This window comes from Columba livia, chromosome 6 (genome assembly GCF_036013475.1).
Source record: "Columba livia isolate bColLiv1 breed racing homer chromosome 6, bColLiv1.pat.W.v2, whole genome shotgun sequence".
Taxonomy (NCBI): domain Eukaryota; kingdom Metazoa; phylum Chordata; class Aves; order Columbiformes; family Columbidae; genus Columba; species Columba livia.
In genome coordinates this window covers 28,683,370-28,709,253 of record NC_088607.1, presented here as the reverse complement: position 1 = coordinate 28,709,253, position 25,884 = coordinate 28,683,370, and the positions used below count along the sequence as shown (strand labels likewise).

General features: G+C 41.3%; 1 protein-coding gene across 18 annotated transcripts in view; it reads left to right on the top strand.

Annotated features, from left to right (window-relative positions):
• ZMIZ1 (zinc finger MIZ-type containing 1) overlaps positions 1 to 25,884 on the top strand; it is a 346,742-nt gene that overhangs the window by 183,348 nt on the left and 137,510 nt on the right. For all 18 annotated transcript variants that reach the window (XM_065067708.1, XM_065067704.1, XM_065067693.1 and 15 more), the window contains 2 exons: positions 5,414 to 5,524; positions 21,816 to 21,929. In XM_065067708.1, coding sequence (XP_064923780.1) covers positions 5,465 to 5,524; positions 21,816 to 21,929 — 174 coding nt within the window. In that variant the 5' untranslated portion in view covers positions 5,414 to 5,464. The remainder of the gene's footprint in view (positions 1 to 5,413; positions 5,525 to 21,815; positions 21,930 to 25,884) is intronic.

Sequence of the window (25,884 nt, the reverse complement as noted above, 5' to 3'; positions counted from 1 at the left end):
AGTGTTTAATGATTAAAATAACCTTTCACCTAACATTTTATATGTTCGGTGGTGGTGTGGGATTTTGTGGTTTCTTTTTGTGTTTGTTTGTGGTTTTTTTTTTTTTGTTCCAAGTATTATATCTAGCAGGGCAAAGTAATACCTGTCTATGACAACCATTTTAACTTGTTTTCAGCTTTATTCTTGAAAGAAAAATAATCCTTAAGAGCATCTTGGAAAATTCTCTTACTGAAAAGCAGACTTAAAGACCCTTCACTACTGTGTGAGGACACAGGTGTGTGCATTTGTGCGTGCGTGAACGCATGCGTGCTGAGCCGCATCGTACCTTTGCCCTGTGAGCTCTGCCCGCGGGTCTGTGCGTTTGGCTGTTGGTTTGATAGGGGTTGTTGTTGATAGGGGTCGGGCGGGCTGTGGCGCGGCCCTGCGGCGCCCCCTGGCGGCGCGGCGGGGAGCGAGCTGCGCGTCGTGGGCCGGGGGTTCGCGTCCCGCTGGCGGCAGCTCTGCGCTTGCGGCTGCGGCCTCCCGGCGTCGTTCGCCCCCACAGGCCTCTGCTGACCTTCCTCTGGCTTGGCTTGTTGCGTGATCAAAGTCACTGGTTATATAAAGTTGTCTGCCCTCGTGTACAGCCTTCAGCACACTGGAGACGTGTGGGAAATTATGAGTTTTAGTTTTAGCTGATTGAATAAACAGTATTAACCAACTTCTGTTCTACTGCTATTGGTGAACTCCTGCTTAGGAAACAGTTTTCTTCTCTCCCTCTCACCTACTCAACGGTGTTAAAAAGGAATTTCTCGGCTGTTAAGGTTTTTTTCCTGTGTCTCTTTTTCATGTCCTTCTTCTATCGAGTGGTTCAAAGTGGCTCCAAAGTAGATCTTGTTAATTACAGCAGCCCCGGTTCCCCAACAGCCGCTGGCAGGGTGTTCGTCCCCTGGTGCGGCTGGGGCCGCAGCCCCCGCACCACGCACAGCCACTGCTTCCCAGCCAACTCCCAACTTGGACTTTCAACCAACACAGAGCGTGGCAAAACCTTCTGAAATTCTCTTAGCCACTAGATAATTTCATTCTCTTGTGGTTATTGAAGGGGGGCTTGTAGTAATCGTTTAAGAAAAAAATATTCAGTATGTTTAGGGTTAAGAAAAGAGTATAACAGGTCGATACATCTGCTCCTTTAAAAAACCACATTCTCCATTTTTGAGACATCATAAATATGTAAATGAGGGTTCTTTAATTATTGCCTAGGGCTATAAACTCACATGCTAGAGGGGAGGGAAGAGGGAAGGCAAAGAATAATTCACTTTTTTCTTTTTTAAGAGAGAGAGATTGGGTCTTTACCTCAGAAAAGACAGCAGAAAAATGGCGCTTTTTATTGCTGAATTACCAGAAGGTGCTGGGAACGCTTCTTTTTTTGTTTATCCTTTTGGATGGAGTTAGCATATAAAGCAGTGGCGTGCAACCTTTGCGGCTAATGTGTGCAGCAAACAGAGGGGTTATGAAGCACTGGGCAAAATTCCGTCCTCTATCCCATTCTGCCAGTACCTTTAATCCCTATCAGCAACACCCGCTGCAGCGTCTGGAGCTGCTCCCAGGTCTGGACCAGAGCACGGTCTCTGGTGCAGGTTCACCAGAGGCTGGGGGGAGACCCCGCAAAGTCATTTTTGCTTGTGACCTAATAAGTGCTTGGCACTTAACTGAATACAAGTCTGCTCTTATTCAGCGCTGTCGGCATTTCTGTATCTTAGGCACCTTTATTTTTGAATAATGTGATCTTGCTGCTACTTTTAAAACAGTGTGAAATCGACAGAAAGGGCATTTTTTTAAAATCTCAGGATGTGGATGTACGTGTGGGGGAGCAGACCAGCGTACAGCAGTACCTGTGTAGTAGGTACAGCTACTGGAAATTTAATTTTCCAGTATTTTTTCCAGGCAAAATGGTCTGATGTCAAAATGCTTATTCTGCCTTGGTAAAACTTCAGATACGTATAATAATTTTCACTTTTCACATGTAATATTTTAATTCTTGCTGAGGTCTATGAAAGCATAATTTCCAGATAATTTCCCACTAATGAGCTCCATGTTTATTATAGCAAAAATTACTTAAAGCCAGTATGCTCACTGAAAAAAAAATGATTCTAATTGATGGTCTTATAATGTATCTGAGAGAAAGGTAAAAATGAACCTATGGGGTCGGCAGAATGAGGCAGGATATTTGAAGTACCAAGTATTAATGTCATCGCACGTGATGGGGCTTCATATGTACCATTTTGTCTGTTTGGTTTGTGCAACGAATGTTTACTGCCTGGAGGAGTTATTTCATAAATCAACACGTGGGATAGTTAGTTGGCATGAGTGACAGTAGGTGAATGGAAGTCGTCATAGTCTCTGCAGAACCTCTCTGCAGTCTCCCAGCCATGAGGTGTGTTGCCTGTAACACCAGAGGCAGCTCCTGCTGCCACTGGCCTTGAGTCTGAGTGCTGGCGTAGCTGGCTTTACTTGACAATTGTGTTTCCTGGCAGTACAGAGTATGTCTATGTATCTGTTGCTTGGGATAGATGCTGTTTCTTCGATTTGGCTTATGTGGCTGTATGACACTGAAAAGGTTAAATCGATAATGCCAAAAGAGACAAAAATTGTGTTACAAAGTCAACCAAAAATGTGGTATTTTACATACTGGTTCCTTAAGCAAAAATGTCCTGATTTATTTAAAAAAAAAAAAAAAAAAACAAAAAAACAAAAACAAACCCTCAGCTTGCATTTCTTAAAATTTTTCAACAAAAACCTATGTGCATGTATGCATTTGTGTTTGTTTTCAGCATGCCCTTCTCCATCTGTCCTGATGCTCAATTAAAATGCAGATAATGTGTCCCAGCTTGTAAGATGGATCATTGCTCAAGCGGTGTCATGTCTGGGCTAGCTTATCTCTTGATAAATACCTCTGCTGTCCACTGAGAGATTAAACTTCATGACTACTGGGGTCTGCTTGGGGGTCTTACAGGCAGATAAGACTGTGTTACTCGCTTTTAGTAAAATACATCAATTTACATTTGCTAAAGGACCTTTGGATGGCATGTACTACTGAGAAGGTGGCAGCGGCATAATCAAACGATAATACTTGTATGTGAAACTGGCTTTTCTATTTCATAAGTATTACAATTTATTGACAGGAGTGCTTTATTGAACCCTCTTGTGTCTAGAGTGTGGAGATGAGGAGCTCAAGCTGCTGTTATAAGACCTCATTTAGCTGTCTAGCAGAAAAGATTTCTTTCCCCGAGTCTAATCTGACAGGAGCCACAGAAGAACACTATCAGCGAGGTACAGAAACCTTGGGCGCCTTGGGTGTGTGGGACGCACAGGGAGGCTGTGGTCTGGAGCCTGTCTCACCGTGACAGCCGTGCAGTCAGGGCTCCCACCATGGGAATGCTCGTCTCCTTCTGGGGGTTCGGCATGGACAACACTGGACTTGCAGAGGTGCTTTAACAGGGGACATGTTGAGTTGTGTGCGGCAGGAGTGGTGAGCAGCTGGCTTCTCTAACTGAAAATCTATCTGAAAACTTTGCGTTCTCTTAGTGTATGTAGGGAGTGGAATAGAGCTTTGTCCTGGGCACTTCTGAGTGACAAACTGCTCAGTGGCACTGAAAAGGTTCCTGAAGGAGAGGTTTCTCTGATAGTCCATGACCTTGCTTGTGCTAGGATAAAGTTTCACATAAATACAGCATTTGGGTATGTATTTCTGAATCTGTGCCCACTCCCTGTTTGTGTGAGTATACAACTGTAGTGTTCTTTCACAGCAAAAGGGTACAGGAATTTGTAGGCATAGACAGTTTTAATGTTCCAATGCAAAATATATGTGGTGTCATTTCCCTTTAGACACCATGAAAGTGATTGAAACAGCAGAGTGTACATATGTATGTGTGAAACATCTCTGTGCCCCTGAGAAGTGAATTCAAGATTAAAAAAATAAAACAAACAACAAACCAAAACACTTAACGCTGCTCAGCTTATTAAGTACAGGCTGGAGTCTCATGCAGTTCTGCTTAAAACATAAATAAGTAGAAGTCACAGTGCAAACTGTTTGGTAATATGAATTATGGATTGAAGCTGTTGATTAGTTGTTGGCCTTTGTATTTATGATCTCCTGTTCTGCCGCTATAGGAAAACTATAAGGCATGTCCAGAGAAGTGGAATAGGTGGAAGTGGCCCAGTGAAATGCAGACGATGCCAGGATTTACACTTACTTGTGCTTTTAGTGTCTTGCTCTTGGTCCAAGTTTGAGTGGCAGTTTGGCCATTCCTGCCTTTCAGATCAGTAGAGCTGGTTGTGCTCCGGCTGATCCCTTACACTGGTCGGAACACGGGGATAAGGGAGAGGTAAAAGGCGAATTCAGCACGATGTCTGTGTGCTGATTTAGCGCCTCGTGTTCTCCCCTCTTGCAGGCGTTGTTCTTGATTCCAGACATGTACCGTTACCTTGACAAAGAGCCGCTTACATGTGATTGTGGAGGATGATGTAAAGCAGGGCTCTGAAAAAGCGTTGGTGGGCGCACACAGCCTGGCTCACCTCGATGGCACCAGCGTGCACCAAGCTGTATCCACAAACTGCTCAGCATGGCGACGTGCCCGTGGGCTTAGGGGACTGCGGATTTGCTCTCTAGATCATCATAACTTATTGCAGGTTTTAATTTGATTATTTTATACAGGTGTAGCAACATGAATGAAAACTCCTAACAGTACTCTGAGCCTTCATTTCCATTTTCTAGGTTGTTTTTAAGTCACAGGGATGTTTTAATTTGCCTTAAGTTACACAGTTAGAGGTTGGCCTAAAGAACACAGGACATGTTTTCCCAGAAGTAACAGGTAGTTTATTCAGCTATAGATGCCTTAACGAGCCCAGTTTTTCCAGAAGGGCAGGAACTGCTCAGCCCTTTGGTCTGAACATCAGGCATTTTTTCCAGATGCTGGGTTGTGCATCTGAAATTGTTAGTCATTCTGTTAGTCGTTCTTGGTTGAGTCGTGGATCCCAGTCTTTCCCTCACTGTCATATTGGCCATTTCAAGGGCTCATTAAATAGATCTGCTAATTGTAGGAAAGTCCAAAGTATGCCTGTTGCTTTTATTTTCAACACAGAAATCCAGAGTCTTCGTAACACACACTTTGTGTTATTTTTGGTCATATAATACTGTGCTGTATCTGATTAATTTATAATAATATTTATGGGAGGTATTTTCTCTTAGAGGAAGATTAGAAAGAATCCCCATGCCCTTGTCCTTGCAAAAAACAGACTGTCGTTGTTACTGGGATTATTATTTTATCTCTCAGTGTGCTCAGCGGATTCTTGCAAGCAGCTCTGCTCGATTGTTTGGGTGACAGAAGTGCATGGACTGTGCTCACTGATCTTTACTCTCTTTTTTGTCTTGCAGATTGAGGGATTTTAATGGCTTTCAGGTAGAAGCCAAGTGGAGACAATCAAAATGAATTCTATGGACAGGCACATACAGCAGACCAATGACCGGCTGCAGTGCATAAAACAGGTAAGCCAAAGGTGGAGATCATTGTCACTAGACTGTGTATTGTATGGGGAGTGTGTCGTACATCACAATTACCTGTTGCTTAATGCACGTCCTTGCCTTTTAGAGAGGAGGAGAGTAGTAGGAATGAGACATTTTAATTTCATTGAAGACTATCTGCTGCAAAGTTGGTGTATAAAACCTCAAAAGCCAAACTTTACCATTCACGTTTCTAAGAAGTCTTCAGCCTGGAGACTCACCAAATCTGCCTCAGCTGAAAGCAGAGTGGTGCTAGTCCTGCCAGCTCTGCCCTGAGGATGTCACAGCAGGCAGTTGTCATAGCAGTGCTCTGAACACAGTAATCCAAAATTGCGATGGGCCAGTTTTGATTCTAATCCAATATCTGACCTGAGACCTGCGCTGCCTGGAGAGTTGAACTTGGACAGGTGGCACACCTCCAAGTGCTTGGGTTAATCAGCTTGTGCAGAGATGGAAAATCTTCCATTTGCAAGGTACAATTTTCAGAATTATCTGTTTGTAAGGATGAAGAGGCCCTTATAATTCACTGAAGGGCAGTGGGATCTAAGTCTCATTACAGGTTTCCCCACTGTAACTGTGCTCACAAATGCTTTTATAACCAAGTGAGACTATAAAGGCAAGGGCAGAATGAGCAGGCGCCGTCTTTCGCTGCTTTGCTCTCAGGCGTTGAGGCAGCACGTATCCTCCCCTCACATATGTTCTTCTTCCCATGCAAGAATCCTTACAGAAAATTTATAGTAGTGGTCCTCGATGTAGACGAGGTGAGCAAGAGAATGGTGTCTCATGTTGATGTTTCCTGATTTGATCTCTAAACCAATGTATCCATGCAGCAAACAGGTGCCTCAATGCAAGCAGCACACAGGTGTTTTGAAGATTGGTTATCCCAGCTGGATCCATGAAATGAGCTCTAAATTTCATCTCTTCAAAACTGGTTGAAATTTTCTAAGTTACATTAGAAAAACAGAAAGACATTATTCTATGAAATAATGTTTCCAAACCATTTTTCTATGTTGTCTGAGCAGTTTTCTTTGTCTGTTCAGGCCACAGCATGTTTAGAGGCTCCTTTCTCTGGTGACCAGCAAGAGTGCACAAGCAAATGATCTGTGAAATGGAATGAGGTAGCATCAGGGGAAGTTTAGATTGGACGTTAGGAAGAGGTTCTTCTCTGGGAAGGTGGTTGGTCACTGGCACAGGCTGCCCAGGGAATTGGTCACAACACCAAGCCTGTCAGAGTTCAAGGAGCTTCTGCATGATGCTCTCAATCATATTATTTAGTTTTAGGTAGCCCTGCAAGAGCAGGGAGTTGGACTCGATGATCCTTATGGGTCCCTTCAAACTCGTAATTATCTGCTTCCATTCTCCTAGTTTCAGGAGTCTCCATCATTATGTTTTGTCACGTTTGCCTAGATATTACTAGAAGTTTATATTTTCTAGAATGTGGTGTAATGCAAAGAACTGATAATGTGTGTTTGTTTTTCAAGTCTGTGTTTATTTTCAAGTCAGAAATAGGAATACATCCCTGCAGAATTGTTGTTCATAATCTAGTCTTGGTCTGTGGTGGCTCTCTCTTTCATCACTCTGTGGTGAACGCTAATGTGCCTCATGGTCCTTTAGATGCCTGAGGGAAATATGAATTCTGGGATTTCAGTCCCAGATTTTTGTGAACAACTATCTGGTTCCCAAAAAAGGTGCCTTTGACTGGCACAAATTTGTGTCCTTTTTGGCTATCCTGGCCCATAGGATGAGGAATGAAGTAACTTGCAGAACAATTTAACCTTCCAGCTGGAAGAACCGACCTTTAGATCAAGTGGAGACAAATGGAGGATGCCGCTTGCTCAGTTCCTTTTTCTAGAACTGTCACTTTCTGTACACTGAGAATTTGTAGTATTTTAATTAGATAAAAGAATATCAAATTACACTTATTACAATATTAAAGATATATTTTTGCATATGTAACGGTTAGTCCATCAATTAAACCACTAAATCCTTTATACATAGTGCTGGTTTACATAGACAGCGGGGATGTTTCTCCATTGTTGAAGGTTGAGGGGAAGGGGGAGGGAGGTCAAAGTGGCAATACTTTTAGTTTTGTTGGAGAGGAATGGCTGATTTTTTGGTTGTTGAAGAACTTAACACAGAGACTGCTCTTTGCTTTTTCATAGTTCCAAAATTTTATGCCGTAGTGAAGAAAGAGACAGAAACCAACTCTTACTAGCTTTTTGGAGGAAAGTTACCTATCTGTCACAGTGTTATAAATTTCCAGTTTGGAGACATTTACCTTGTTTTTTGAGACAAGTCATTAGCTGGCAAAATTAACGTGGTACCACAAAGAGTGATGTCCAGTTCACCCAAAGAGAACTGTACCGCTCACTGTTATGCACATGTTGCCCTTTGGAGAATAGCAGTACCACGCGTGGCTGTATCAACACGTCTTCACGGATTTTGGGGATTAACCATGGGGTCAAGCAAAATTCTGCCAGTCTTTTCCTTCCTAGTCTCCAGTCTTTAATCCTTTCTCCCCAGTTTTCCTGTTGTGAAGAGCGGTGTGCTTTGCGGTGGTTTGTGCGGCAGTGGTGTGGAAGGTACACTGCAACAGGGGCGAGAGAACCGCCCTCCCTTGGCACCCGGCATCTGTGTGTTTTATAACCTTGCTGGCAGCCAGTGGCTCATTCAGGCAGACCCAGGGCTGTCTGCCGCCCTCCTGCCCCTCACCCCAGCTATAAATGGTGATCCATGTGCCTCTTTAACTAGATCAGGTTTCAACACAGGGTCAGGACAGGCTTCTTTCTTCCCAGCTCTGCGGCTTGTGAGACTCCCACAATATCCTTCCTGAGTGCTGTTCCAGGATCAAGGTTGTTTTACCTTCATCTTTTTTAGTGCTTTAAAGCTACAACCTCAAAACTCATATATGATTGGCTAGTTAGGAAATTAAGTGTGTGTTTGTGCGTGTTTAAGAAGTGTTTCAGAACAGATGAAAAGGCAAACTGAAGAGGTGGCTGTGTATTTACACTTAAAAAAAAACCCAGACTTCTGTGGAAGGCTGGAACAGCTTGTGTGGTCTCTTTGTAGCTGGTTCCCTCAGTATTTGTAAGTGTATGCGCTTTAAAATCAAACATAAGTTTTTTTGATGTTCAGTGGAAAAAGCCAAAGTAACAGCCTTCCCTTAACACATACAATTAGTTTGTCATGACACAGGAGACTCTTTAGGGTGTATTGAAGGAGGCTGGATGTTCAGGGTGCAGACTTCTCTTCTTTAATTCTTTGTCCAAACAAACAAAAGCACAAAACGTTTTTGTGCTGAGCAAAAGTCTTGTAGCCCCTGAGAACTGCCCTTTTCAAGGCTGCAGCATTCATCTGTTCATCTGCTGAGTATTCATGGCTCGGGTGGCTCTGAGGCACCGTTCACCGCAGAGGTGCGGGGCAGCAGGAGCTGCTCGGGTGGGCACAGAGCTGGATTTGGGGGCTTCCCTGGTGCCCGGGTCCAGGCACAGCCTTCTGAAGGAGCCAGCTTGGCTCCCGCTGCCTAAGAAGTCCTGACAGAGGATTGGCTGGTTTTCTTAAACCATTCTTCATAGTAGGCCAGAGGTATGACATTGTCCATTATTTTTCGTATGTGATATGAGCAAATACCAGGCAAAGTCGGTGGGTTGCATGACATCTCTCTGCTCTCACCCAGATGGGTCCACTTCAAAGACAAAGAGCTATTTTAAATCTATGGACTTCTGCCTTTTTATTGTCTCTGTTTGCTGTCAGTCAGTTTGTAAGGTTTCTTTTCTGAAATTCTTGAAAAGAGGAAGATGGTGAAAATCTTTCTATATTCAAGTTACAAGGAAGCCGCCCATTTCAGAAGAGAGGCGTGATATCTTTCCTACCATGCCGAGGAGGGTTGTCAGGGCACATACTACAACTGTGCTGAAATTTTAGTAACGGGTTAAAGGGAAGTATGAAAAGATTCTGGTGTCAAAAGTATTTGGTCATGGTGGGAACAGAGAAGGTTGTTTCTGCTGCTTGTGTCACAGTCCATCAGGACACATGGTGCAATACAGTCAAATGACGCTGGATCGCTCGGGGAGCTCCCCTTAACTGGAGGCACACATCACATAGCTGATTTCTGGAACCAAATTAGCATTTCTCTGCTCTTTCCTTCAAGGAAGCTTGCTGAATTGCTGCAGTTGCAATGCTTTGTAATACCCACCCAGCCATTCAGACAGAGATGCTAAAAGTTGTAATTGCTGTCTGTTTGTGTTGATCTTTTCTTGCTCAGATTGGAAACAAACATGCACATTTCATTCACCATTCAGCAACTGAGTTTTTGGTCACTTGCAGTTCAGAGGAAAACAGAATTCTTCATATATTTACATAACTGTTAGCACTGAAGCCCTGAGATGTTTGAACTAATTCTTCTGCTCTTCAACATTATTGTTGCAAACTCATGTAAATGTTCAGCAGTCCTAAACGTGTCACTTTTAATACATTTTGGATTGGCTAATATGGACTGGTATGAAATTATAGCTGAAAAGCTTTTCATAAAGCTTCATGAAAATTTCATTCTTCAAGAACTTTCAAAATGAGAAGTATTCTGTTAAGGGCTCATTTATTTAGAATACATAATTATTGGTTGTGTTACAGGGGTTTTTTTTTTAGCAGCTTAACATGAACGTATAGCAGTAAGACTAATGGTGTAAAAGACCTTTCATTTCCATAAAGACTTTTGATGGGCCTCAAGTGTTACAGCCTATGGGTTGAATGGTCAATCAATGTTGTCTTAGTAGTTATATTTTTTCTTTTTTCTTTTTTTTTTTTTTTTTTTGCTGAGGCCCATAGCCGCAAATTCTTTGTCTGCTTTCATACTCAGTACCTGGAATATTGCTCTGCTAGAGTTAAGTGTGTTTAGGAAAGAACTGACAGCAGACCAGCTTTCCTGACTCCTCCAGTCCATTTACAGACTTGTCAATCAACGTTGCTGCCCCATTAGGTCCCGTATCCTGGCAGGGGTGGCTCTGGCACAGGCAATGAAGCCACAGGGAAAAAGCAAAGAAGCAAAGTGCTGGAAACACTTCTGGAGGGGAGGGGGAAGAAGAAACTTGCTTGATGTTTGCAGCATTTGGCCGGTTTGTTCATCTGACAAGATTCCAGCTGGTGGAATATAACCCATCATCTTTTGAGGCAGGCTGGTAAAGCTGGTGAGGGTACACTTTTGTCCTCGTTTCACTGCAGCACCTGTCTTGTAGGGTGGAATGTTAGTATTAACTGGTTTTGAAGAGAAAATACACACGTTTTAAACTTACACTTTTAAAACTTCTAGTACCCATAGTATTTAGCATATTTTTTAAATTATAAGTATTTCCTGTGCAACTAACTAATCTGGCCTATTGCTTAAAATTGCCTATTGGAAAATAAAGACGAACATTTGAAAATTCTAGAAATCTGTAGGTTGGATCCATGGTGTCACCTCAGTGTGAGATGAGCGTAGGAAATCCTTTTTGTCAGCACTTGGTTAGACTCTGCAGTGAACACGTGACATAGCTGGCAACACATCTCTAGCTTCCGTCATACCATTTCTGGCACTTCTCCATACATATGCGCTTGCTACTTGAGTTCCTTCCATTGTGCGCATTAGTGCAAGAGCAAATCCATAGCAGGTATGACTTACATAGCATTTGCATTTAGGGCTGCTGTACCTGTTTGTAAAAGCAGAAGGTGGCTTTAAGAAAGTGGTTTGAAGCGGTGACAGCACTGGATGGATGGGAAAGCGTTTTTCCTTTTTACTTGGAATATCTCAGCAACCTCTAGCTGGCTGGTAGGACCCATGAGAACAGGTCATGTGAATTTTACATCCTCTGCAGTCGTATCAGTTCGTGGAGTGGTCATTTTAGTCATCTTGAGATGTTATCTCTACATAGATTAAGAGATTAAAACAATAAAGATTAAGTCAGTTGATGGAAAGCGCTATAAAAAGCACAATCAATGAATAAGTAAATTACTCAAATGAGTCAAAAAAATTTAATTGGTAAACAAAGTATGTCCATCAAATGTGCTCCTGTTTGACCAGGTATACTGAAGACTATTAGTTGTTTTTCAAAATAAGTGCGTTTATTCTCCCAAAATGTATAAAATGCATAAATATATTTATTTTAAATGCATTTTTTAAAAGTTGGTTCAGTACATAAGTCAGGGGAATTGGTGTTGGTTTTTTTGGTGTTTTTTTCCCCCTTGCTGTCAACTCACCTTATACTCTTGGGTAGTGTTATTTCTTTTTAAAGGATGTGCTATCGACAATATTCTTCTAGTTAAGGGATGTTGTAATACTGCATTAATGTCTTTAAAACACCTTAATGTGGCAAGAACTGTGTGAAGAAAAACTAGACCCTAACTTTTCAAAACACTGTGATATGCACCTCAAATTATTAAATGGTTCATAACACGGAATTATTTAGGTAGTCACCCCACTTTACCTATATCCCTTCACTTAATTTTCTACTAAAAGGCATTATTAAGCTAGAGGTTTTTTAAAGGCGGTGGTAAACAAGTCTGGAACAAATAAATCTGTTTTCAGCAATAAAAACAAGTAACAATTTCAGTAAATATTTAGAAACTGCTTGCTTAAAGTCACAAGGGCATTAGAGAAGAAAGCTGCTGTGTGGTTGCCTTGTCTACTGGAATGATAATACTGAAGAAGCCTCTGTTGTTGCTGTAGTCACATACAGAGACATCTTAGGCCAGCATGTTATGACAGGGAGATACTGATGGAAAATGGCTTATTTCAGTTGTGAGTGAGCAAGTGAGCTGGTTAGGCAAACTGATTTCATAATTCAGTTGAGCTGTAATAGCCAATTTAAAGATCAATTGGAGCCTTGCATCACTGAGCATGGCCTTAGAGAAAGAACAAGCAGTTGTACTTCTGTTTCTTGACTCTTTTTTCCCCGTAAAATCACTCTTTGTGAGTGAATAAGGAAATATAATTCAGAGCCCTCTGATAATTTTGAGTCTTTTGTAAACCATGCTATTGTCAGTGCTCTCAGCTGGCATAATAGCAGTCCAGGTGCTGGTGGTAAGAAGGGTGAAGATTGGACTGGGCACTGTTGTTCCATCTGTCAGTAGGTGAACATAAAGAGAGATTGCCGCTGGCATGCCCCATTTCCATCTGCAGTTGGATCTGGATCACAGCCTTTAGATCACCAGGTTACGGTTTCCTCTCAGGCAGGGGAGGGTGGGATGGAACAGTAGGAGATGAGTGTATGACAAAAGAAGTTTAATTTGCTGCATGTTCCCATATATAATACAAAGTTATATAAAAGTGTATTGTAAATATACTGCATTTAATGTAGATATGAGAGGTACAGAGCAGGGAGATGGCAATGCAATTCTGATCAGCAGAGCTAGGGAGTGATTCTTGTTTTAGCTCTTCTAGCTTCTTTGTGTAGTGCTTGAGGATCAGGATGGTGAGTCCATCTCTAACACTTCCATAAAACTAACAGAGAAGCCAAGGCTGTGATATCTTTCCTGTCCTCCCGCACATGCACGTAGATGTGCAATCCTCCTCACCAATGTCAGGGTGTAGGAGATTGAGGAAGCAGAACATGGCTATTAGGTTACCAGGTGTTCACCTTTTCTGAAACCAGTGTTGATTCGTACTCACACTTTATGTTAAAAGTGTATGAGAAAAGCATCTGTGGCAACCTGCGTTAGTGCAGGTTTTGTTCCCTTACTGCTCACAGCTGGACAACTTGCTTTTTGCAGTTAAGTAGTGCTGGTGGGTTTTTATTTGTTCTTTTTCTCATTTGTTTAGCATGCAGTCTTCTGTCTTCAGGGTTGACTGCCCTGTTTGTCTTACCCAGTTACTTACATAGTTAAAACATCTGAAAAGAGGTGCTGGTCTTCACTCAGTATTTACTGTTTTCCTTGGAAAAGGAAGATGCATGGACAAATGGGGAAAAGGTGACTCCCTTTCATTCTGTTTTTATAAGTAGGCATGGCTAACATGGTTTTAATCTCTCTCAATGTATCTAGTGCTTCTTAAAATGTGAGCTTAATAAAATATTTATGAAGCTTCCAATGGAATGAGCCATGTAAGTGCAAGATAATTCTATTAATTAGGGATCTCTCAATCTCACACTAAGTTGGGAGGGGGGATTATCTGAATACAAAATGCACAGCTTGAGCCTTTTAAATTTTTGATAAATAAAACAATCTTTGATATTGAAGGAGGCTGTAGAGAATTGAGCTATATATAATCATATCCAGATAAACAAAAATCACTCTCCTCGAAGACAGAAAATAGCTCAATACTCCCCTCTATCCTCTTGAAAAAGACCATTTGTTTTGAATCTTCATTGCAAGTGAGTTTTGAATATACTGAGTGTAGCTGCTTGTGGATAAGGCCTTGGTATAGTCACACTGGACTGTAAAAAAAAAAATAAATAATAAAAAAAAATAGAGAAACCACTTATTTCAGGGTAAGGCATTTTCTACATTTAAAGCGGATCCTGGCTTAACGTCCAGGGCTCTGGACACCCTGCAGTGGAAGGCACGCTGGGGAGATGGAATTCCTGTGGGATGGGATCCGAGGGAGGGGGCTCCAGGTTGGCCTTGCCCGCAGCATCTGCTCGAGTTTTAAAGTCATAAAGGCTCTATTAATGTGCTGCAGCAAATGACCCTTGCTGATTTGCAGGTCCTCTGCTGCCTGCTGATGGTGCCGAGCTATCAAATTCATATCTAGTTGGAAAATACTTGTGTGCTGAGTAATACACAGAGACCAGCCTCGTGTCCCCTTGGTTACGCTGTGTCAGGGGTGTTGGAGCAGGAATCCTGTTTACATTCCTTAGATAGGTGCTTAGTTTTCACTTGGGAGCTGAGCGCCCTTTGCCCAACATGCAGGGCCGCAGTAATTCTGCTTCTGGGTTGCACGTGTTGTCTTTCTGTTGTCTCTGTCCCTTTCCTTTCCCAGTCCCTTCTTTCCTACTTCCCTCTTTGTCACCCTTCAGTACAGCAGAGCGTTTTCATCGTATGTGATTGCAGGCATGTCTGGATGAATATTAATATAGACAAGGAAAAATCCGAATTGCCTGGCAGAATCTACCAAAACACCTGGACACCGAATCCTGTCTCTCAAGGGTGACAGTGGGGATGCACCAAGGTCAGAGAAGTCTCGTAGACATGGAAAAGAGTGGGTCAGCTCCTTCCTCAACCAGTTATCAATTGGTTTAGTTCCAAAGGAACTATGGTTTCTGCATTAATAGTTTTGAGCGTCCTAATTTTAACATATTAAGATATCTGCTGTATGTTTCATTTTGCTTTTAAAGTCCTAGATTTTACAGCCATGTGACAATTTTAACTTTCATTGTTGTGGAAAAAGGATTGAAAACCTTCATGCCAGTGCTGAAAATAACAAGCAGATCATGTGAAATTCAGAGTTGTATATATGAATTTCAAATGTCATGGGCTCTACACAAAATTTACAGCTTGCTGGATATCTGGCTCGTCATTTGGAAAAGATGCGTTGGGTACAGGGGTTTATATCAATTGAAATTCTGGACCTGTTGAAAGGTTTTACAGAACTCCTAGATGAACCTGCTGTCTAAGCTAGGCATAACTTGCCTGAAGTGTGAGGTTTAACCACAGAGTACAATCAATATCAGAACACTAAAAATCATTATTTCCTTTTGGCACCTCCCTTTATATGCGTGGTGTTTCAGGGTGAACAACGATGAATGTTAATAACAAAAAGTACTTCTCTAGGTTGAAATAATAAAAAGTACCATCATTTTTTAAATGATGGAGGGTGTTGTGAAGTGGGAGGAGTATTTATGCTATGAACTTTGTCTTCTTCTTACATTGAAGGTATAGCTCCACTTTTGGGAGAAGTCAGTGATGCATTTGATCCAAAGTGTGGGCTGCTGAGAGCAGTGTCCTGGTACCTTCCCAGCCCTACCTTGTGTTTACTGCCAACTTCTTTGAGTTGGGTTTAATGATTGTGTGGTCACATAGGGAATCTCGCTGTAAGTGCTGACTGAAAATCGGTATTTGGGAGGTTAGTTCACGGTCAGAACAGCAAGTGTGGTCTGATGCACTGGAAGCAGTTGGGAGTATGTGGTTTGAGGAAGCAGCATTTACAGCAGCCTGCCAGGAGTCTAAGCATATCAAGAAAACATATCCTTAGTTTTAGGCCATCTCATGAATGTTTATAAGTATATAAAGGGTGAGTGTCACGAGGATGGAGCCAGGCTCTTCTCAGTGACAACCAATGGTAAGACAAGGGGTAATTGGTGCAAACTGGAACACAAGAGATCCACTTAAATTTGAGAAGAAACTTCTTCTCAGTGAGGTTAACAGAGCCTGGAACAGGCTGCCCAGGGAGGTTGTGGAGTCTCCTACTCTGGAGACATTCAAAATTCGTCTGGACACCTTCCTGTGTAACCTCATCTGGGTGTTCCTGCTCCGGCAGGGGGATTGGACTGGATGATTTTTGAGGTCCCTTCCAATCCCTGGCATTCTGTGATTCAGTCTAGTATTGGCATGAGATGAGGTGCTCTAACCCGGGACCCGGGAGGTGCTCTAATCTCGTGAGCTCCTGGGACAGCTGCTGCTGCAGTGGCACTCACTGCTGTCTCCTCTGCTAGCACTGGGGTGCAAGGAGCTGCACGCAGGCCACATTGGAGGGCCAGTGCCGCTGAAATGATGAGTGTAGGATGGGGCCAGTTCCCCACACGGCCGTGCATCCTGTGGTGCTGTACAAGGGGAGGCAGCAGCCTCTCAGGGCTGGCGGCTGCTGGTGTCACGTCATCTGGCTCTGCTTGCGGACCAGCAGCCGCAGTTTTCTGTCCTGAGGGACAGCAGCAGCCTCTGGGATTTAATTTCCTCAATTGGTGTACAAGAAGTTTTGCCAAGTGTGCAGCCTGGCCGCACGGTGTGTAGGAATGGGTTAATTCCAGAGAGAAGCAAAGGCTACCTACCATCTAGCTGTGTTTTCTTTTCCTATGCAGTCAAGAGCTCCGTATGTTGTTAGCGTATTCTGTTGCTCGTGTAGAATTCCCAGACTCGTTGATTAGTGAAGCTAGACAGTAGACAGGGTCCAAGTGGCCAACCATGTGAGAAATTCAGTGACTGTAGGCTACTGTTAATTAACCTAGAATCTAGCAACATGGCATAGTGTCTGTGTGATAAGTTATATTATCTTCAGCAGCTCAATTAAATCAAGGAGTGAGACACAGAGCAGACGTAACTCGGCAAAATAAACAGACAACTTGAGTCAGCCTTCATAATTTGGTGCGACATCACGTAAATAAATGCAATAACTTGTTTAGCATAGTTAAGCAGTTTGCTGCTCAAAAACTTACTTGCATGACATCTCATTTTGAATAGATTAAGTTGTGGCAAATGAGGTCTGTGCCTTCAATCTGATGTATTCTGCAGAAAACAGAGGAAAAAAAATCCTCCACAAGAGATATGTTGTTTGTAAATTGAAATTCTGCATTTGTTTTCTATAGCAACAAACTGGAACATATGGATTACATGTTGAAATTATTCACTTTCCATACCATTGCTTTCATGTTAGTATTTCTTGGTGTGTGTGTGAGGTAACTTCAACCCTCTGTAATTGCTCTTCATTTTGACTGTTACTCTTCCATTACTTACTAGACTGTTCAGTCTAAGATACACCAGTGTGCATCTGAGTTGCAGTCTGTATTTAGAGGAGATAAGGCTGTTTTCCTTGCCATATTTCGATGTGGATAATTGGTTTCTGTCTCTAAAATCGAACTGAGTCTTTGGTTGCAGGAAGTGGTTTGTGCCCACTTTGGTGTGGGTGTGTAGAGCGAAAGTACTTGATTGTGCTTGAATATCCTTTCAAAAAATAAGATCTTCATTACACATGCCTATTTCACTCATAGGGACCTGAATTCATATGTGGTATGAGGGTTATACTTTGGGGGCCATTACAGAGTTTTATTGCATGTGAAGACTTTTTAATCACCATTTAAATGGAAGGAAGTAACAATTTCAGGAAGTGGCTGTGTTTTCAGATGTTTGCACCAAAAATCACCACACAGTAGCTACTGTGTGTAACTCCCCATGTGAACCTTGTTTTGCCCCCTGGATGACTACACAACAGCAAACCATGGAACAGGCACAGACAGTTGTAAAAGCTGATGCATTTGGGTCCTAGTGTACCCGCATCCTCTGCCCATAGGTCTGCTCTAATTTACAAGGTGGTCTGTTCTTTGTGTAAATAAAACGTGTAAGCCAGAGGTGGTCACAAGCAGCAGGCAGATGTTCCTGTCTTCCCTGAAATCCAGCCCAAATGTCAAGCTGGTCCTCAGAAGGGGGCTTTGCTGGTACAATTCGCTCTTCTTGGACAGGTTACAGTGGAGAGGAAAGTCCTTTGCTGTTATCTCCATTCCCCTACACCACACTGTTAATTGAAGTGCTGCAAAACCCACAAGAATCTTTCCAAGACAAAGAGGGGAGAGACTCAGAGAGACTTGTCTCTTCAAAGCACCACATGGTGATCCCTCCAATAATTAGCCTTGCACATGCATCAATCATTTCTGCAATTTCTGTTCCACTCAGGCTAAAAAAAATATTAGGGGTTTGGAGCTATAAATTATTACACTGAAAATTCTCTTAGGTTCTGAAATAACAGAGGTTGTCGTATTTCACTAATAGCCTTCTGAAAAGCAGATGATACTGAAATCCATCTGGTAAATAATCGATTCATTCGGTTCATTGGCTTTGTTCATCTCTGCTTCAGGTTTTATTTGTACAAATCCTCTCCACTTGTTGACAACACCATTGCTTGCTTGCATGGTCAGTAGCAGCTTCAGAGATACACCAAGGTGTGTCATAGCCAGATCTGGTTCATTGTCACGGTTTTCTAAACCATCTACTAATGAGGTGATTTCCTTGTTTACATGAAGCACAGTTGCAGACTAGACTCTTCAGACACACACCTTGCTTCTGTCAAAGTGCTGCCAGTAATTGCAGTTGAAGAGGATGGAGCCATGCATGGGAAATGCTTCACAACAAAGATGATGGATGAGTCTGGCACAAGCTTTGTTTTGTACTTCTGTTCTTTGATCGAGAGCTCAGAAAATCTCTTTAACTTCTTGGTCGATGAATATAGTAGAGGTAATATTCTTCTCAAGCAGGCTTTTGTTGTGAGGATGTGAATGACATTGGGGCTTTTTGCCCTGGGTGCAGTGTTTCATCTGTCAATAAATAAAAAAAATCAGAGTTGGCATTTAGAATGTCTTCTCGCATAACTGAGGGAAGGAATCGCACCTGCCTTCGTGTTTTGGTTCATGGTGGATCTTCTCTTTGTTTTCCACAAAAGTAACCTTACTCTATGTAATCTGAAAAATAAAATCTAAGGAAAACCTTAATTTAAAAATATTAAGATATTCAGAAAGCTGTGAGAAATGTGTCTCAGAACAGCATGTGACAGCGCTAGAAGTGTTCCTGCAGGACCAGCTTTTCTCTTGTCACAGAAACTACCCACATCCACTCCACAGAGATGGAAACCTATACTGACTACTTAGCCTGTAATGCAACTAACAGAATTATTATCTTGCCCAATAAGTTTCTAAACTCCTTTCAGTTGCATAGTTGCATTTAAGAAGTCAGGATTTCACCATCCCCTCTGTATTTAAGAAGTGGGTTATGACAGTGCGCATCAGTGCTTGGTACCAATGCAGTAAAATAGCTTGATGGAGAGTTACAGAACAAACAAATCAAGTAATTGAGGTCACCCCTGCTTTGACAGGGATGAGTAGAAGGAGCCTCTTCCACAGGGAAATACAAATTTAATAGATGTTGGACCTTTAGTCTAGGAAAAGGATACTGCCTTTCAGTGGTGTCATGATAAGTAGAAGTTGGCATTATGTGGTGTTAAACTGAAAATTAAGTATATGGCTAAGGTCCTGCTCTGCATTTTTGTTTTGTTTTGGTTTGGGTTTTTTTGTTAGCCTAAACCTATTAAAATTGCTTTGATTCAAGTTTGATGTCTGTCTCTCAATGGGGAACTTTCATTGTAAGCGTTAGTGAAAGATGTGTTCAGCTGGCAAACGGCAACTCTGGTGAAAATAAATAGTATCTAGCTCTTATTTATGGCTTTTCATCAGCAGATCTCAATTTATTTTTACAAAGAGGGGGAAGGATTATTAAAGACTATTTCAAGTACAGAATTGAGTAGCTTTCAGTGAACTTTTCATTTCCTTCTTTCTGTGTGGAAGGGATTTTGTTTGTTTGTTTGTTTCACTTCTGAGAGATCCGCAGCCTGTGTCCTACCCATGCAGTATGCGTTCAGTACGCTGTGATTTGTTCACCAGCTTACGTGTCTTTCTTGCCTTCTGGAAATGGCGTATTTGATGGTAGTGGAGCTTACACGTGCTGTTGTAGGAGGGGTTTGAACCAACTCCTGTCTCGGCTGCAGATGACAGTGGCGTGCGGAGGGAGCGGTGTACGCTGACAGAGCTGGTGTCAGGCAATCACTTCTCTGGAGGATTAAATGAAGCCTTCAAAAAGGCTTCCTATTCCCTTGTTACATACAAGATTCATAACCTAAACTGCTGCCTCTGTTAATGGGACTTTTTTTACGCAAAGCCTTGAAATAATGGCTTCTTCTGTTTATTTGCTTGGAATTCTTTAACTTGTATACACAACTGTAGGACTCCTCCAACAACCAGACGATCAGCTGGTGAAGAAATGTTCTGAAATGCAGCCCTTGATAAAGCTACCAAACTGGATGGCACCACCACGTGTTTGTAGAGCAGAGGGAGAAAACCACAGTGCACAATGCCTGTCTACTTTCTCAAATTCTGATGTTGTTTTAAAAATCCGTGCCCTGTATGTCAGTCATGTCTGTTTAAAACAAGGCCTCTGACCAAGAGCCTTCATTGAATAAGAATTACAGTAATGTGATCCAAAAGTTTACAGCTTGGGAACTCCTCAAAACGTGGTATGGGAAGAATGTTTTTTTCCTTCATTTGTCGTAGAGTTAATACATGCGGCTTCTCAGGCACGAGGGGATAAGGGGAAAAATAGATTGCGCACATTATCGTTAATCCAGATGCTTAGAAATGAGCAGTGATGTCTTCCCAAATTATGCAACTGATTCAAAAATAATGATGTACTTTAAAAATGATGCCTTTGGGTTTTGTGCCTTCCAGCTAGACCGCTCATTTAATTTTCATGTTTTTTCTCAGCAATCCAAAGAATTATAAAACTACTACTTAAAAAGATACCAACAATTCCTAGATACACACACTCTCTACTTGTTTCTGGAGTTTTCCTGGAAACATCTGGCATCACCAGAACTGGACAATTTAGTGGCAATATTATTCATGTGAATCAAATTCCTTCTTTCCTGTGTCCTCCCCCTGCTCTTACTAAACTGTTGGAATACTTTGGCAATTTAACACAGTGAGGGATGACAGTGTGAACAGTAGTGTCAGTTAAGCTTACTAAATGCCTCTGAAAACAGGACTACAGGTTGTTCAGCACAAAGGTAATTAATGTAACAGTTAAAGAAATGCATTGCCTGTGCATATTTCAAAACAAAACCAGATTTTTCTCTCAAAACTGTGCTGTCCTCATCAGGAGGGATAGGATTCCACTCTGAAATTTCTACGTGCTTTCTGTGCATCTGAAAACATTTTCAGTCATGGCAGTGACCCACCACACTTCAGTCAAGAAATAATCCTCCAGTTTTCATCATCCTGAAGTTGATCACCCAGATTGCTCATGGTGATACATTATGATGAACAAAACCCAAAACTCCTAGAAAGGATCAGTATAATAAGTGTGCTTTGCTCTGTCGTCGGTATTTTTGAAGACTCCTGGCTGGCAGGCGAGATTAAAATCTTGCTTGTTGGAAGGCATGGCTGTGCTGGCATGTCCCAGCAATGGGGCATGAACCCAAGGCGAGGACTTTGTGCCTAAGACTGAAATTTCCCTCGGTTTGGATTCTGACAGTTTTGATTCTGAGTAGAATCCATTATGGTTTGCAGGCGGGAGGGGTGACGTTGTGGGGACTTCAGGGGAGCTCTGGTATTTCAGCTACAGCTCACCTCTAGTGAGTTCAAATCAGAAGATTAGAAAATCTGCGTAAATATTAATAATAATGAAGTAGGATTTTCTGTGCTCACTGTGCAATTTAAGGTCTTGCTTCCAAATCATATGCTGTTCCTAGTTTCCAAACTTTGCATGAACGTGATATAGGAAAGACTATGTCAGCCATTGTGTATGTTATTTACCATGTTGCTTTGTCTTCCTTTTCCAGCACTTACAGAACCCTGCAAACTTCCATAATGCAGCAACAGAGCTCCTGGACTGGTGCGGGGACCCCAGAGCCTTCCAGAGACCCTTTGAGCAGAGCCTGATGGGTTGCTTGACGGTACGTCCTCTCCCTCGGTGGCACTGGTTCCTGTCCTGTTTTATACCGAATGCAGTCTGTCGTGGCCAAGGGAACTTGATTTTCAGAATCCTTATTTTGCGGGGATTTTTGTCATTTTATCTTGAACATGTGAAGCTGGATTCTAGCAGCTGTTTGTTTGACTCCATTACTTAACAGGAAGCAAAATGCAGTAAGAACAATATAATCATAAAAGGGGAAAACATTTATACTTAGATTACTTACAAGTGCACAGACTAGGTTACTTGATATGCACAAAGAATATTTATTTTCATGGTTTGAAATTGCCAGCAAGCTGCGTTCTTACGGAGTTAATGAACTTTTCAGGCATTTTTTTTTTCCTTTGCTCATTTTTTGGTGGGATTGGAGGGCAACTTGTCTTCTATTGTAAGTATGCAGTACTTTCAGCTGATGCTGTTTCTGACGTGCCTGTTGGGCTTGCTTTGTTACATACATTGACTGCACGTCTAATCCTGGCGTACTAATTCCAACAGTTTTATTGACCTCAGTGCTTTTCTTTCCATTCTTTTTTTATTACGACCACTGTAGTTGCTAAACCAACTTCATTATAATGTATTGAAAAATATATTTTATTGTGTACATAGTGGCATTTTTTTGTTTTGAAAGTTTTATTTCCCATGCACCCAGCAGTAGGATCCAGTCCAAAATTGTTACATGCAGTCAAGACTTTAGAAGAATTAAATTCTAACTGGAGTAGGGGTGTTAAAATGCTTCACTGCAATTTGCAGAACAAGTCCATATAGATAAACAGTCACAAAGGAGATAGAAATTTTAAAATGATTAATGAAGAGACCATAATTTTATTTCTTTGGGGGAAGGCAGAAGTGTATGGATTATTTTCATACACTGTGCAGCTGATGTAAGACACTAAGGCTGAGATTAGATGCCAGAAATCCAAATGTTAAGGAATGGCTCCATCTTAATGTGCTCAAGTGTATAGCATCCCTCAGATTTCTGTGTCAAAAAACAAGAATAAATCCAATGAATTAAGGAGGTGCATATCGGTCGTCCAATCAGAAAAGAAAATGAAAGAAAGTTAGAAATGTTAGTAGAGACCAAAGATAAGATACTTAACAATTCTGTTTGAAGTTAGTTACATATAATCCCTAGCATGAGATAATGTACAATAGGATCTGATGTCACCATCAATGTATTTTATTTATACTTCTTTAAAACTTTACTAGCATTTTCAGGTTAGCATTTGGGAACGGAGACATAGAGCTCAAGTACACTTAGGCAGTCTGTGCACAGTATTTCTCTGCAGATCTCCGTAAGAACGTTGTAAATCTGACCTGCGACTTCCTTGCTGTTTAAGTCTTTTCTTTCTACATAAGCAGATCTACAGCTCTGCCCAAGTGCAGGGTCAAAATGAAGTCTGACTGCTAGTGATTCAGTGTTTTCACAGAGCGCAGGGAAAGCGAGGATGAAATGCTGCATGAAAAATAGTGAGGTAAAGCACACAATACCTGGTTATCAGAGTTCTTGAAATGGAAATACTAGCTTTCTTCTGGCAAGAAAGAAAGAAGTGAAGACTGGAACAGCATGTATTGTTTTGCTCAGTACTTCACCCTGAAATCTGAACAGGTTGTCATGAAACCCCTTTTCTCAAGCTCGTTGTGGTAGCATCTTTATCACTTGTTGTCATCTCATTGTATTCCTAACAAGGAAAAAACAGAGGAGGCTTAACCAGCTGGCTTGCTTTGTGTTAGATAAACACACAGGATTTGCAGAAAGAGTGTAAAATGCAACAAATATGTGTTTCTTGTTCCTAATTTTAAGGTCCCTGTAAAGAAGATATCCCTTTACTTTCTTCTCACTCTCTACATCCCTCTTCGTGCTTCCCATTAGACAGGCTTAACTGCGAGGTTGTACCTCAAGAGGGTGATACTTGCTGCATCTTCTTAATATGTAACAGTACAGTGGGCAAGGTCTCATTTTCTCATTAAAAAATCTTTCTGTCTGAGCTTGTTCATATGTAACTTCTTTCTAAGTAATGCTTTCTTCAAAATTTAGCCGAGGGAGATGTTGAGGCTTGTTGTCTTCTCATAGGAAAATGTGTTTACCTCTATTTAACAAACGTGATAAAACTTCAGTCTGTATGCAGGGAGGTTATTCCAAAAGTTGCAAATATGTGACAGGCAGCTGAAATACTGGAATATCACGAGTAAATTTCACATTAGCTTGCTTAGCTGTGTGTTCTGTACTATTCAGGAGTCAGTTTTCCTTAATGCTGACAAAGTTTATCCCTGTTCTTCTTTGTGAGGATTGTGCTAAAAGAAAAATAAAAAATCAGTTTGGAAATCAGTTCAAACACTGAAACAGGATTGTTGTTTTATTTTGCCAGTCTTTAACATTACCTTCAAAAAAATTTCCCTTAAAACGTCCATATTTTTGGATATGCTTTTGAAAGCAAGTAGTCTCTGCCATCAGTACAACATTTGAGCTCTGTGGAATCCTGAGGGCAAGTGCATTTAATCCAGAAATTCTACAAATACTAAAAATGTTTCTTTCCTTCTAAGGCTCCTCCTCTGTGGTGTACAGAAGGATATATAATTTTTTCAAATGACATTCTGTACTGTTAACTCTCTGACCAGGGAAAAAGTGGTATACTAATCTGTTCTGGAACCATCAAGGGATATGAAATCGTGATATCCCACTAGCGGTTAACACGGTATATGTTAATCCAAATTGAAATATATTAATATGTCATGACTGCTGAAGGACAAGCTCTGTCAGGAATGAGCAAACCATCCACTCATCCACTGCAAAGTTTAAATGCATCAGATGTAGTGACAGAGCATCAAAACCCATCTGCTGTATTATGAATAGCACAGTTTAATGGTACCTCTGGTATAACAGTTTAATTTAAGTCATGTCTATAATATTTTTGCAAAAATTGGCCAATTAAATTTAATCCTATTAATAAAAAGGAAAAAAATACACTCAAAACTTGAAATTGTGCTTTGATTTAAGAAGAGGTTCTTAGAATGAAGTTCTGTTTATCCTACATACCATCTTCATGTCGGCACTGTCAGTAATACATGGTTTGTTTTATAACACCAGTATGGTTTTATTCCTGTTGCCTGTCTAATAGACCCTGAATGGCTGCAGAAGAATGGTCTTTGAAATCATCTGTTTGGGCATCAGCAGAAAAGCTTCCAGCTTCACTTACAGAATATCTGGTTTTTATAATAATATATGGAATAGGCTGTTACAGGAGGTTTTCTGTGCTGAAATTGCTTGAATATGTCACAAGTTAGGTAGACAGCACGTGTTGAACATCAACATGTATCTAGTGTTCATTTTTCCTCAGTGATTTTTTTTTTTCTTTTAGGATGATAGATGTGCACAACATACACACTGGCTATTAGCAATAGATAATCATTTTTACATATCAGCAGTACTTGATATTAATGGAGTTACAATTGCTGCTGTGGGCTCCAGTGACATTGTACCAAGGATGATAGGAATGATGTTCTGATCTCAAGACCAAATTCAGGATTTGGTACAAGAGCTGAAGTTTTACCAGAGAGGTGTCTAATAAGGCCTGTAAACAGGCTTTCTAGATAGTTAAATACTTTGCATTTGTTATATAGGATCCTTTAAACAATTGTTCTTTTAGAGGTGAAATAACTTCTGCTTGTGATAAAGAACTTTGGGTGATGCTGTCAAGGCCTGTGAATAAAACTGGAATAATTCTGTGCAGTGCAAACAGTCGAAGACTAAAGGTTTAGGGTACACGGATTAACCTGTGACTTGCGCTATAAAAACAAGATATTTTTTCATGAACTAAGCCCCAAAAGCTGTGCTCCTTCTGGTAAAAATGCGTGTGACTGCACGTGCATTGCCATTATGTTCGAACAGTTCTGGCAGACACTAATTCTAGAGCTTACCGTTTTGTGTTCACCCATTATAG